This window comes from Trichosurus vulpecula, chromosome 4 (genome assembly GCF_011100635.1).
Source record: "Trichosurus vulpecula isolate mTriVul1 chromosome 4, mTriVul1.pri, whole genome shotgun sequence".
In the NCBI taxonomy this organism is placed as follows: Eukaryota; Metazoa; Chordata; class Mammalia; order Diprotodontia; family Phalangeridae; genus Trichosurus; species Trichosurus vulpecula.
The window spans coordinates 185,364,369-185,379,423 of NC_050576.1; the positions used below are offsets into that span (position 1 = coordinate 185,364,369).

The 15,055-nt window shown below is 39.4% G+C and overlaps 1 protein-coding gene across 4 annotated transcripts in view; it reads left to right on the forward strand.

The window, feature by feature from the left end:
• IKZF3 (IKAROS family zinc finger 3) overlaps positions 1-15,055 on the forward strand; it is an 84,777-nt gene that overhangs the window by 54,894 nt on the left and 14,828 nt on the right. For all 4 annotated transcript variants that reach the window (XM_036756561.1, XM_036756562.1, XM_036756563.1 and 1 more), the window contains one exon: positions 10,342-10,458. In XM_036756561.1, coding sequence (XP_036612456.1) covers positions 10,342-10,458 — 117 coding nt within the window. The remainder of the gene's footprint in view (positions 1-10,341; positions 10,459-15,055) is intronic.

Here is a 15,055-nt window from a genome sequence, read left to right on the forward strand (position 1 = left end):
AAGGACTTCAGTAGCCAGAGACAACAGGATTTCAGGCATTGTATGAATACGAGAAGAGTGCAGGATGAATTCAGGGAATAGCTGGTAGTTCAGTTTGGTTGGAACATAGTGTGAAAGAGAGAGATAAGATGGGAAAGATAACCTAGACTGGAATTATTAATGGGTTTAAATGTCAGACTTTCACATTTTATCCTAAAGGTGGTGGGGAGCTGCTAAAGGTCTTTGAGCAAGGGAATGAAATGGTCCATCTGTGCATTAGGAAGATTATTTTGTCAGTGATGTGACTGATAGACTGGAGATGGGAGAGAATGCAGGCAGGTAAACCAGTGAGGATGCTCCAGGGGAGAGGTACTGAAGTCCTGAAGTAGGGCAGTGGGGACAGAAAGGAGGAGATGGAAGAGAGGAGGATGGATGTGAAAGCAGAATGGACAGGAATTGGCTGACTAGGAGTTACTCAGATGTTAAGGCTAAATGTTTGATGGGGCTGGGCTTGGTGGAGCCATCCACAGAAATAAGGATATTGAGAGGAGGGGCAACATTTAGGGGAGATGATTTCCGTTTGGGACATGTTGCTTAGGAGACTCTCAAGACGTCCTGGTAGGCATGTTATCCAGGAAAGTGAAAGTGTAGGACCTGAGCTCACAGATTAGAGTCATGAGATTGGTATTTTGTGAAACAGCTTAGGTTTTTTAGTATGGCAAAACATCCAGCCTTGCAAATTTCTTTTATCTATAGTTATATTAGTAGGCATCATACATAGAGTCATCAATATATAGTCATAGTAAAAGCTATGGAAAAGAATGCAAGATTGTAAAAAGGCAAAACTTGTTAGATTTTTCTCATTTGATTTTGTCTTTTTCCCAGCATGGGGCTAATAGGTGGCATAAATTCAGGCTCATATTAATTATCACATAAATTGTAAATACTTAGAGTAGGACTCAATATTTGCATATTTGTGTAGGGTGGTAAACATTTTATCAACAAACGCTTATGAAGGGCTTACTATGTTTTAGGCACTAGAAGAAATAGATAGATAAATAAGCTGTGAGTCCTGTCCTCAGGAAGCTTAGTACAAAAGATAGCATGTAGACAGAAAAATATGCATATTTAAGTGCCTTAAAGTTACACAGTTTTTTACATATGCATATATACATACACACATACATACATGGATATGGATATGGATATATATTCCTAAAGGTTTTTTGATACCCTGCATACATGCATACACATGTATACATATATATATATGCACATATGTGCATGGATAGTATCCTAAAGGACTTTTAGGACACCCTGTACATATATACATACATACACATATAGACATACACACATATATCACATGTCTGTATAATCCTAAAAGATGTTGAGGATACTCTGTATATACATACATATATACACATATGTATGTTGTACATATATATGTTCCTAAAATACTTTTAGGACATCCTGTATATACATACATATATATATAATGTGTGTACATATACCTGTACATTTATACATATATACATTCCTAAACTACTTTTAGGATACCCTGTAATACACACACACACACATACATATGTATACACATATGTACTCATGTGTGTAGATAAAATCCTAAAAGACTTTGAGGATACGCTGTATATACATACATATATATGTATGCTGTATATGTATTCATGTTCCTAAAAGTCTTTTAGGATACCCTGTATACACACACACACACACACACACACACACACACACACACATATAAATACATAGTCTTATTTTGTTCTCAAGACGTTTATGTAATATAATGACTAAGGGTATTATAGATGAGACAGCTTCAGAGCTCAGAGATGTTAGGTGACCTACACAGTGCAGCACAGTTTGTAAGGATTGGAAGCAGGATCAATGCTGAGGTTCCTCCTGACTCTAAGGTCAGTACTTTTCCCATGCCATCAGGTTGCCTCTCTGAGGAGATAAAGTTCTGTGAGATCTCTTCCACTTGATTATATCAGCAAAGGATTGACAGATGAGGTGGCATTTGAGCTGAGCTTCTATGGGATTAGGAGTATTAGGATGCTCTAAGTCACTGACTAATATTTCCAAGTATCTGTGATTTCCCTGGCATGGGCACCTCCTCCACTGACACAGATTCCACCCTTCCATGCTTTGGTGGATGAGTTGTTCAGCCATTCGTCATGTCTTGGCTAGCAGCCAATCTTCCAATGATGAAGCTTTCTGCATTTAGCTAGGGCAAGTCTTTTGACAATAAATAACACAATCCGTTGCTAAGCCTACGTAGGGTTTTCCCATTTTGTGGGACCTACTGGAATTTAGAATTCATTGGAAAAGGCATCAGGGTAGACTTTGAGTTAAATTAAATTGAAGAATAATAACTATTATGTAATTTTCTCTGTTTTCATTTCCCAGATGCCCCTTTTTACATCTAGAACAGACATTCTTAACCTGAGATCTTTGAACTTTTTTTTTTAACTTTCAATAGAATGAAATTCAAAAGAATTGAGGACTTTTTAACTTGCAATAGAATTGGTTTCCTTTGTGGCCCTGGTGTCCATAGGTTTCATCACATTGCCAAAGGGATCCATCTCTCTCTCTCTCTCTCTCTCTCTCTCTCTCTCTCTCTCTCTCTCTCTGTCACACACACACACACACACACACACACACACACACACACACACACACACAATTCAGGACCTCTGGTCCAAGAGGAGTCATTAGAACCTTTAATCTTCATGCCTTTTGCTTCCAACAAGGACTTGTATTGCAAGGGTTTCGGACCAAATATATTATGTCTGGACCAAGGTGAGAAGACGGTTAAAGAATGTGAATATTAAGAAGTCTATCATTCTTAAAAATAGAAGATGAAAATTGATAATATTTCATGGTTATTCATCCTACTTGTTCCAAAAAGCAAGTTTTTCATGTAGCCTTTTGCTAAAACCTGCCCCAGGTTGTTGATAGCAATCTCATTAGACAATTCTCATTGCACAATAACCCACCCTCTTCCCTGCCCTCCGCCACTTTCTACGTTCCATCAGCTAGTGACCACACACCCTCAAAAAGACAGGAAGCCTCTTCTGTGAACTCTTCAGGGTCTAATGAAAAACTCTGAAAAGAAAAGGAAAATCATAGTGAAAACAGTCCATTTCCTTGGGTCAGAAACTGCATCATGGAAACAACTAACCAATGACCAGATGAAAAAGAAGTTAATCTTTCTAAGGGAAGCAAAGGCAACAGTCTGTTACTATGGCTTTGTATTATTCTTATTGTCTTTTCAGCATTTCTTGTTTATGCCATCATAGAACTTTGCTTTCATATCTTTCAAAGTTCCTTGCTAATAATGGTCATTATTTCAGTGTTATGCTAGGCAGAGGCCCAAAGGTTAAAATGAAGCATATATACTGAATTTCCAAGCTCACTCACAAACTGTGTGCAAATAGCGTACGCCTCTGTCACCCTCCCATATCCCCCACGCCCAACTCCTTGCAACATTAACCCTCCAAATACCACCCAGGAACGGATTTCCTATTTCATCATTTAAACCCATTATCTAGTTCCCTTACTAACTTGCCAAACTGGTTGCCTGCCACTTGCATTTCTGAGACATGATAAGGCATGATAATAAGTCTAGACTGTTTGTGTAAACAGACAGTTTAGTCCTGAGGTTAATACAAAGGACTAGAATCTAGTAATATGTCCACCTACCCACCCAACCCCACCCCATCAACTACCTGGACTCCTCCTCCTGTGTGTTTTTCTAATTCAACAGCATTTTTTTTTGTGTATCAAAGTGTGACCATTGGGAGTGAGGGGAGGTGTAGAATTCAGTAGTTGCCAAACACCTACAGGGCAATAGACTATTTTGGATTAAAAACAAAAATGAGATTGAATGCTATGTTCAGTAGATAGAGTTTATTTAACCTTTGGTCAGTCTGTCTGTTGGTAAACACAGCAATGGTAAATAAGTGACCAAAGAAGGACTTGATTCCCCACAATGTGCTCTCATATTCCGGAGGATCAGAAATTTAGAGATGAATTGATCTACTCTCTCTCTCTTTCTCTGCTTAAAGACCTCCAAGGGTGGGAGAAACTCATCACCTCCCAACTCATCCATATGGGATAAACTCTAAATGTTAGGGAAGTTTTTTCCTAATATCAGGCCTAAATTTGTGTTTGCAACTTCAGACTCATTGCTCTCTCTTTTTACTTTTTTTTCTTTTTGGAGACAATAGGACTTAAGTGACTTGCCCAGGGTCACACAGCTAGTAAGTGTCTGAGGCCGAATTTGAATTCAGGCCCTCCTGACTCTATGCCCTCGTTGACCTGAGTACAAAAAGGACAAATAGAATGCCTCTTCCAGGACAGTCCTTCATAGACATGAACATAACATCACCTCCTCCCCAGCCAACCCTCTTCCCACCCCCTCACCTTCCCTCACTCTTCTCTTCTGCAGTCTGTCTCTTCACTCAGTCCTCATACCGACTCAAGTCCTTTAATTATTCTAGTTGCCCTCATCTGGTAACTAGATAGTCTCCAGTTTATCAGTGTCCTCCTTAAATGGTGGTGCCCAGAACTAAACAGGAGACGCCAGATGGGCAGAAGACAGAAAGGGACTCTCACCTCCTTGTTTCCGGAGGCTCTGCCTCTCCTAATGGAGCCCAAGACCAGATTAGCATTTTCGGCTGCCACATCATACTATTGACTCTTAACTAACCTTGCTGCTCACTACAACGCCCAGATCTTTCTCAGACAAACCAATGTATGATCATGTCTCCCCTCCCTTGTGAATTTGATTTTTTTTTGTACCCAAATGTAAGACTTGACATTTATCTTTTTTTAAATTTCATTCTGTTAGACTAAGCCTAACATTCTATTCTCATCCTTGAGGATTAATTAACATCTTTTATTTTTTTTCCTTGATTCTTGTCATCCAGTGGGTTAGCTATGCTTGCCAGTTTAATGCTATCTGTTAGATACTGATCAAACAGCAGCGTGGACCTATTGGATCTAGTTGAGAGTGACTTTGTTCAATTGACACAGTGACCACCCCAGAGGCAGAAGGGAGAGCCTGACCTTGCATCCTAAAATAATCTTGGTCATAGGACTAAATAGACATTTCTTAGGTCACTCGTGCATGTGAATTCATGGACTCAAGAAAATAATTGGAGGAAGAAAAGAATGACAGTAGTGGAGATTAAGGGCAGAGCCTTGTACTGATCGCCTCTCGTTTTACTATAAATATCCGATGGCAAAATAATTAATGATTTTATGTGGATGAACACTATAGACGGCTATTGCTGAACCAAAATTCAAATACTTTCTAGGCAAAGGAGCTTCATCAGCTTCTCTCACCCTTCTAGGATTAGGAGTCTCATTCAGTCCAGCTTGGACTCTAGGACTTAGTTCAAACTCTCTCCTGAGTTTGTCCTCAGGATTGTGCCATATTTCAAAATATCTGTGATTTTATTGGTGCGGATGCTCCCTCCACTGACATTGATCTCATCTCTCCACGCCTTGGTAGATATTATTCATGGATGGCTATGTCGCCTTCTAAAATTCAGCCATTCCTTTGGTTCATAGGCAGTCTTCTAACAGCCAAGCTCTCTGCATGTAGTTATCCTGATCTTTTAACTGTAGAGAAGCAATCCAGTGCTAAGGGTATAGAAAGTTTTCCCTTTTGTCTGAAAGTAGTATGTGTGATAGTTTTATGCCTTGGCAATTTAAATCTACCCGTTGTCTGAAAAGTATTTGATCCATTTACCCAGTGACAGTATCCTCAAAGCAGTGACCTTTCAAATAAAGTCATGTCAAGTTAACGGCATTTATGAAGAACCTACTGTCTCCAGGAACTATGTGCTAGGGATCCAAAGAAAAACAAAAGACAATTTCTGTTCTCAAGGAACTCATGGCCTGATGAGGGAGACCTCATGCAAACAACTATGTACAAATAAGCTATAGACAGAGTAAACTGGAGATCCTCTCAGGAGAAAGGCACCAGAATTAAGGGGTATTGGGAAAGGCTTCTTATAGGAGATGGGATTTTAGCTTTGATTTAAAAGAACCCAGGGAAGCCAGGAGGCAGAGCTGAGGATACAGAGCCTTTCAGTGAAAATGCCGAGGGCTGGGAGATGGGGTGTCCAGGATGCTTAGGGTTGTGGATGGTGTACTCTATCAGTAATGCCCAGGGCCCTTCACTTTGACATTTTTTCCTTCATGTGAAAGGTAGCTTAAAGATGGGAGATGAGGTAACACTTGTTCAGAGCAATCCGTTAAAGCCTAGTCAGTTTGGTCATTCTTCATTGTCCTCAGCCCCATTTCCCCTCCATAGCCTATTTTCACAGGCAGATATCATCGAATCTGTAGCTTAATACGTCTTTTACTAAACGGGCCTCCCTGAGTCATAGTAAAGAATTGTCTGACACTAGCAGAATAGACACACTGACTGGCCTTTATAATTTCCCGTGAAATGACTGATCTGTAAAGCCCCATAGGGCCTGCAAAATAGCGAAGAAAAAGAAATGCTGTTAGTTTCACATCTGACAATATTTCTTGTGAATTCTTAAGCACATCCACCTAGTCATGTTTGACTAGCTGGAAAAGAGGTTCCAACAGGGTCTGTGGATAGATTTCAGAAGGTCTGTGAAGTTGGCCAGGGAAAAGTACATCTTTATTTCCACTAATCTTTGGTTTCCTTTATCATCCTGTGTATTTTATGTTATGCATATATAATCATTGTTCTCAGAAGGGGTCTATAGGCTTTTCCAGACTGCCAGAGGGATCCAGGACACAAAAAAAGGTTCAGAACTCCTGCTCTAGAATCTTCCCTACACATTCATAGAATTTCAGAGTTGGAAGGACCTCCAGAGGCCATTTGATCCAGGAATCTTCCCCAGCATCTCCGACTCTACTTGAAGACCTCCAGTGACATGGAACTCATTATCTCTGGAGTCCATCTCACATTGGGAAATTTTTCCTTATGAAGAACTGAAACCTGCCTCTCTATACACCTCCTGCCTAATATTCCTAGTTCTGTCCTCTAAGGCTGAGCAAAACAAATCTAATTCTTACTCTCTGTGACAGTTTGTCAAATGATTGAAGTCTCTGTGTTGGTTTTCCAAGGCATCTCTTCTCTAGGTTAAATATTCCCAGTCTCTTGAACCCATCCTCATCCCACGTATGGCATGGTATCTATCAGGTCTCTTCAATGTCCTGGTCACTGTGCTCCAAATACACTCCACCATGTTGATAGGCCCCCTAAAATGTGACATCAGGAACTGAATGCAGTATGCCAGATGTTGTCTGACTTAGGCACAGACAAATGAACCTCTTTTGTTCCAGGGAATGTGTCTATTAGGGAAGCTTAAGATCAAATTAGTAAAAAGAAAAAAATTGTTTTATTTTGCTTCCACAACACTTTTGACTCATTCAGTTTTCTGTCCACTAAAATCTGACATCAGCTGTTGCCTAACTTCATCTCTATTCCCATCCACCCCTATCCTACACTTGTGATCCCATTTTGTTTTGCTTTGGGTTTTTTCTAACCCACAATATCAAATAGAAGGCTTTACGAAATCTCATATTATTTGATCTGGTCCCTCTTTCTAGATATTTTTGGATTCTAATTCTGTTATTCAAAGTTTTAGCTGTCCCTCTAAGCTTTGTGTCATTTGTAAAAATTTGTTTTTAGATATCATCTAAGCATTGAGTATCATATGGTCAAGGACAGAGCACTATGGCATTCCCTCTAGGTCAACATAATCATCATTTTGGGGATCCATTCATTCAACCAGCTCTGATCCCAGCCTGTGTACTTCTTCCTTGTTCATGATGATAAAGAGATTTTTTGTCAAATGCCTTGCTAAAAATTAGACTATAATATATCTGTCACATTTCCCTAATATAGTGGTTCTTAAACTTTTGGTCTCAGGACCCCTTTATACTCTTAAAAATCACTGAGGACCTCCCCACAAAGAGCTTTTGTTTATGTGAGTTATACTGATCAACATTTACCTTATTATAAATTAAAATGTCTTAGTATTATTATGAAAATAGTTTTGACCCTGAGGACCCCATGAAAGGGTCTTGCTATGGGGGAGTACCGAGACTACACCTTGAGAACCACAACTAGTACGGTAACTCTGTCCCAAAAGGAAATGGGATTAGGCTGGTAGGATCTGTTTTCTGTGAATCTGTGCTGGCTTCTGGTGATCATTGCTTCCTTTTCACTTATTGCAGAGGTGGCGGCTTTTTTGTTCTTTTTTTCTGGACCCCAGATGTGTATCTCTTGGGAGTGTTGAAATGCCTAGCTCTTAGACCCCCAGAGAATGTCGGGTTGGAGCCTCTTCCTGTAATAAGTCCATCACACTGTTAACCCCTCAAACCAGCAACTTTAGCAAACTCCAAATCTCATAGCCACGTGATGTAGGAAAAAAATAATTTTCTCAGTTGATGCAAACTTTGTATCTATAACTGATTTTGGGGGGTGCTTATAATAGACCTATAGGATGCTGGAGCTGGAAGGGTCCATAGTGTCATGCATTCCAACCCCCTCATTTTATAGATGAAAATCCATAGAGGCTAAATGGCTTGCCTAACATTATGTCACTAATAAGTGTTACAGTCAAGTTTCGAACCCAGCTCTTTTGATTCCTAGCCCAGTGCTTCAAACTGCATCCTTTTCAATGGCAGTTTGAGGCCCACCTCTCAATTTTTTATTCCTTGAACACCTTAAAAGTTGTTTTCCTGAAATTCCCAAAATGCACCATGGTAAGAGGTGAGTGTCTTTTACAGTGTATTTGCTTAGGACAGCATATAAGTATTTTAACAGAAAACTGTGTTTTTGGAACAGATAGTGTCACTGCTTCACTTCAGGGCATAAACCTGAGGGGTTAGTATGAAGGTGAACTGCTGCTTTTGGAAAATGACTTCCAAGAAAAGGATTTAGTTGCTGAATCAAGCATTATGGTTCTGTAGATTAGATTCAAAACGTTTGTAGTCTCATAGATTTAGAGTGTAGAGTCCAGACTTTTCACTTTACAGCTAAATGGTACAGTGGATAAGACTGCTGTATTTGGAGTTAGGAATTGTGTGGGGCAGATAAATGGCAACATGAATAGAGTGCCGATCCTGGAGTCAGGAAGACTCATCTTCCTGATGTGTGACTATGGGCAAGTCACTTAATCCTGTTTGCTTCAGTTTCCTCATTTGTAAAATGAGCTGGAGAAGTAAATGGCAAACCACTCCAGTGTCTTTGCCAAGGAAAGCCAAAATGGGGTCACAGAGTCTGAAACTGTGATCTGAAAACGACTGATCAAAACCAACAATACCTGAATTCAAATCCTGCTTCAGATACTTATTAGCCTTGTGACTCTGGGCAAGTCACTCAGCCTTAGTTTCATCATTAATAAAATGGGAACTAACAGTAACACCTACCCACCCCCACCCACCCCCCCGCCCCATAGTTCTTTCGAGGAGAAAATGAGCTAACATATGTTAAGCATTTTGCAAACCTTAAAGAGCTACATAAAAGCTAGCTCTCATTTTACGGAGGAGGAAACTGAGGTTGAGAGGTTAAGTGATTTTGCTCCAGGTCACACAGCTAGTCAGTGTTTGAGGCAAGATTTGAACTCTGGTCTTACTATGTCCAAGCCCAGCACTCTTATCTACTACATCACATAGCTGCCTCATTCAATGGTTCATACAATGACTGTCAGCCAAAAATCTGCTCTTAGAAAATAATGGTAAAATGTTTGTTAGATGTGCCCAAGGCATTTTGACTGAAGCTGAAATTTATTGCCCTACAAAGAGAAACAGACAGAAGCATGTTAAATACACACACACACACGCACACACACCCCTAGAAGTACAAATAACTAGGCAGATTTCTTGCTACTTTACTTTTAAAAAATCCTATGGTGTGTTTAACACAAATAGAGTCCTTTATGCAGGGCACCACACTTTTTAGCCCTCTGACAAGTTGTTAGATATTCCAGTCTGCAGGTGTCTCACATACACAGCCTTACTCAGAATCAGAAAGAAAGCAGAGGAGGGGGTTAGAAGTTCTCTCTCTCAGCCAACCACATCCAGGCTATTCATTTCATACTTCTTCATGCTAATGAAGGTCTTGGTTGGGGATGGGTCATACTTTCCTACCTCACCCTAAGACAACAAGGTTTGTATATGGCTCAGTGCTAGGCTTCCCTGACCACAGCAGGGACCCTCTGCAAGAGTCCAAACAATATTAGACAGGAAGCCACAACAACCAGGTGTGCATCAGACCTCCAAACGTTTCCTCTTACCTACCTGTTTATTTTTTTTTCCCTTTCTTACATTTTCCCAAACCAGCCAGCGTGGAGGCAAGACATCTCAAAGCAGAGATGGGAACTGAAAGAGCTCTTGTGCTGGACAGATTAGCAACCAACGTGGCCAAACGAAAAAGCTCGATGCCCCAGAAATTTATTGGTAAGAATACAAGCCCTTTGCCTGCTGCTGTTAGCAGATCCATCTGAAGGGGATAACACAGAGTACATGTTACACAAGGGCCATCCTGGCCCAGTCTAGGTTTAAATAAGTAATTCGTTTCTCATTATATTGTCTTCTTATTTCATTCTAGCTTATTTTTTTATTCTAAAAGGTCATTGTGGTGCATGGAGCAAATAGGATGAATTTGATTAACTAAAGAAGGACAAATAAAGATTATGCAAGTATTGGGAATTTGCACTTAATAAATAGAATTTATTTTTGTATAAAAATTATAGTTTCTTCCTTGTGTGACATGTATTGAATAGAATATTTTTTTTCACCTTCCCTTATTTTTGTGTCAGGACAGCATTTATGGTAAGCCTTTTCATATGTTTTTCTATTTGAAGCTCCAATTGATTTCATACTTTGAAAAATATTGCCATGTTTTCTTAGAATGGGTCAGGGATTGACTTTGAAGAGAGAATGCCTAAAATCAAATATCTTAAATAGCAATATTTGATGGAAATGTTTTGCATGCTGGAGTTAATTTTTGTGTCATTGGCTTTCACCTTGTTAGAAAATGGTGCAAAATGAGATTACTAAAAAAAAGTTATGTTTCTCAAAATGTTTCAACTGTTGAGGACCATCAACATTTTGATAAATTCTCCCAGATGTTTGCATGCGTGTGACCATGATAATTAAAGGAGATTTATTTTTGTGAAGTGGACAGCTGAAATGAATGCATGAAGTTTACTTATAAATTAGTCTCAAGGCACTGATGTCGAACAAAAATAGTTATCCGAATCAAAATAGAGCTGCTTTGCCACACAGAGTTTTAGCAGCACTGTCAGTCCCTCTCTCACATCTGTTTATCTCTAATCTCAGCTCTCTTTCTCTCCCTACTACCATCCCTAATATCTTTTACAAAGATCAACTGCCTACCCTACTGTCGAACTGAGTGAAATTAATTTTGGCCTGGAGAGGTTTTTTTTTTCTGCATAGGTATGTTGTGATAAATTGCTAAATTAAGAGAATCCATGTTTCAGGGTTATCTAACTTGAATCTTTCTTTGGTTTTATTCCTGGATAAATGATTTTCATATCACTGGACAGATTAAGAATAAATTATGTTGGACTAATAAACAATACATTTTAATTTAGTCTGATCAAGACCCTTACTGATCCTTAGGGAATGTGGTCAAGCAGTGAGACTCACAGAGTTTCAGGTACAGAATTATGATTCTGACTAATTTTATGAGTACATTACCTTTGAAGGTAATGTGCATCTTTGAATACTTAAGAGTTTCTGAAGACAGCACACAAATAAAGTAGAGCTGGCAGGAACCTGAGAGGCCCTTTAGTCTGAGGGCTTTGTTTTACGGATGAGGAACCTTCAGTCCAGAGAGTTTGTGATTTGCCCAGTGCAGCACAGGCAAGACTCCAAATCAGGTCGTGCAATACCAAACCCAGCCCTCCATCCTTCTTTATTCCTAGATCCTGGCAGCTAGGTGGCACAGTGGTTAGATTGCTGGCCCTGAAGTCAGGTAGAAGACCTGAATTCAAATCCAGCCTCAGGTACATACTAGCTGTGTGACCTTGGGCAAGTTACTTAACTGTTGGCTGTCTCTGTTTCCTCAACTGTAAAATAGGGACAATATTAACAGCACCAAATTCCCAGGGTTATTGTGAGGATCAAATGAGGTAATATTTATAAAAGTGTACAGTTCCTGGCATATAGTAGGTGCTTAATAAATGCTTCTGTTCCCTTCCCTTCCCCCCTGCTCTGTTGTTTGCATTCAGTTTTCTTTTAAGACTGGAAAGACTTTGACTAGAAACACTTTGGTTAATATTTTAATCTGGAGAAAGGGTTGGTTTAATCAGAAGGATTGATGGTGATAGAGTAAAGATGGATGGGAGAAAATTGATATTTTGAAAATTTGAAAATTAATATGTTGCAGAATTTTAAACCGGCAATAAGCAATACATTTTTACTTGAAGGAACTGAAATATGAGACTAATTATTATAATATGTTGAATTAATATCATATGTTTAAAATTTATATCTAATACAATATTATATATTTAACATAATAGATTATATTATATAATTAATATGATTAATATTAACCATTTATATTGCCATTGTCTTGAACCTATTTTTGGGCTATAGTCTCAGGTACATGTTTCAAATATAAAACAACATACTTTGGATCTTGACTGCTTTTTGCTGTTTGTGGCCATACGATTTCAATATTTTACCTCCAGACTAGTGTCAAGTACTTTGGAGCAGAGGTGTCAAACGAACACTCCCCAGCGCTGCCTGAACCAGATTAAATGTAACTGGAAAATATTTAACAAATAAAAATGCAATGAAACATAGGTAGCATTACATTTTCAAACCAATATGCGCCCACAGGGATTAGTGGCCCTCATTTGTATTTGAGTGTGACACCACCACTCTAGACTTCTTAGTTGTTGATTTCCCCCTATCATCTGAGTCATCAAATAGCTGCTATGTTTGACAGGTGATCTGAACTGAGGTGGCAGGTTCAGGGCTTCTTGGCCCTATGCAATAACTGGGAATTGCTCAGGAGAAAGCATGAATGGTAGAGGTAACAGAAGAGAACATCTGAGCTAGCCATTATGGCTGTCATTTTGTGTTTACATTGTCCATGTTTGGCACTTGTAACTTTATTTTTTTCAAAGTTGTAAAGTTGTGGAAGGATGGTTAACAATAAGGATGGTATACAATGTTCATTATGTGAGTTTCTTTATGGGAAGTCCCAGCATGCATTATGGGAAGACTGTTCCTGGTCATGGCATCGAATCCTGGTTCTGACACTTATTAGCTGATTGACTTCGGGCAAGTGAGTAACCTCCCTGAGCCCTGATTTCTTCATCTGTAAAATCAAGAATGAAATGTATGCCATTTATCTCACAGGGTTGTTATGAAGGAAGTGCTCTGTGAGCCACAATGCTCTTAATTATTATTATTAATAATATTAATTATTATTACTTTAGAGATTGCTGGTTTCATTAGAAGAGGTACTCCTTCCACCAATGTACTTCACATACAATCCCCTTTATAGCTTAGGAAACCATCTTCATGATGGCTGGATAATTCCTTACCAAACAGTCAACCTTGTGCTGTTATCAAACAGCAACTAAACAGCATGTATCATATGACACCAAGCTATATGTGTGTTGCCAGATTAACTTGGTGCTATTTTAGCGGCAACCATAGTACCTCTCTCTCAGCGTTCTGTAAATAGAATCAGAGAATTTGCAGAATTAGGACTAGGCAAATGTTGATGCGTTTTACCTAAGATGGTACAAAGCAAAGCACTGAGCCAGTCTTCCAGCATCAACTTACAACCTTCACTCTTAGCTTAGCTACTTCTTCCTCAGTCAGTCAGTTCACATGTATCTAGTGCCTTCTGTGTGCCAGGCACTGTGCCAAGCCCTGAGGGATACAGAGAAAAGCAAAAGATAGCCCCTGCCCTCATGGAGTTTACAATCTAATAGGGGAGACACCATGTAAACAACTAGGTACAAACAGGCTACAGACAGGATAAATTGGAGATAATTGACAGAGGGATTGAGCAGACTGAGAAAGGCGCAACATGGGATTTTAGCTAGGACTTGAAGGAAGCCAGAGAAGCCAGGGGCTACAGGGGAAGGGAGAAGAGGGAAAGAATTCCAAGTAGGGGGACAGCAAGTAAAAATGCCCTCAGTTGGGATATAAAGTATCTTGTTCAAGAAATGACAAGGAGGTCAGCATCATTAGATCTGAGAGTAAGTGAGGGTGGGAGGTATAATAAGACTAGAAAGATGGGGAGGGCAGGAAGAGTTCTTTTTCTGACTGTCTGAAGAACTAGGACATGGTTTTCTGAAGACATAAGCTCCCAGGGAGATGGGTAAGGTGTGAAGGAAGAATGAGTCACTCCCTTTAATACTTGAAGCCAATTACAGAGTACTCAGACCAATCTTGGCTTTCCTAACCTCTTGAACTATAAAAGCAAAGGTCAAAATGTGCCATCAGGGCAACCTGTTGTACAGACACACTGGTTCTTACACCCAAATTAAGCACTACTTTTCATATGCTTCAAACGAAGGCCCTAGATTAAAGCTCAGAGCAGGCTGGACACGTAGAAATCGTTTTTATTGAGGAATAAGACTGTAAACACAAGCTGCCAGGGGACAGAAGAAAAAGAAAACCCATTTCTAATTGATTCTCCCGGAAATTCTCTGTAAAGTAGGAAATAACATGATGATACATACTCATCAGCCAACATCCTTACATCATTGAAATAAAGTTTTCTTAGCTATTCTTATGAAAGGCCAGGATGTTACTTTTGATAGCACAAATCTTTCTGGAGTTTTCCTTTCTCAACATCTTGTTTTACTGACAGAACCTTATTTGGCTCAATTCCTAACAAGGCCACCATTGAACAACTAGGCCCAAAATGAAAGTATGTACGGATTCCCCATTTGGGGGACAAACAGAAAAAAGCACAATTGCTTTCTCTGGATTTTCTTTCTTCATCAGTTTAGAACAAGGAGTACACTCCAGAGTTTCCCCTGCTTTTTTTTTCATT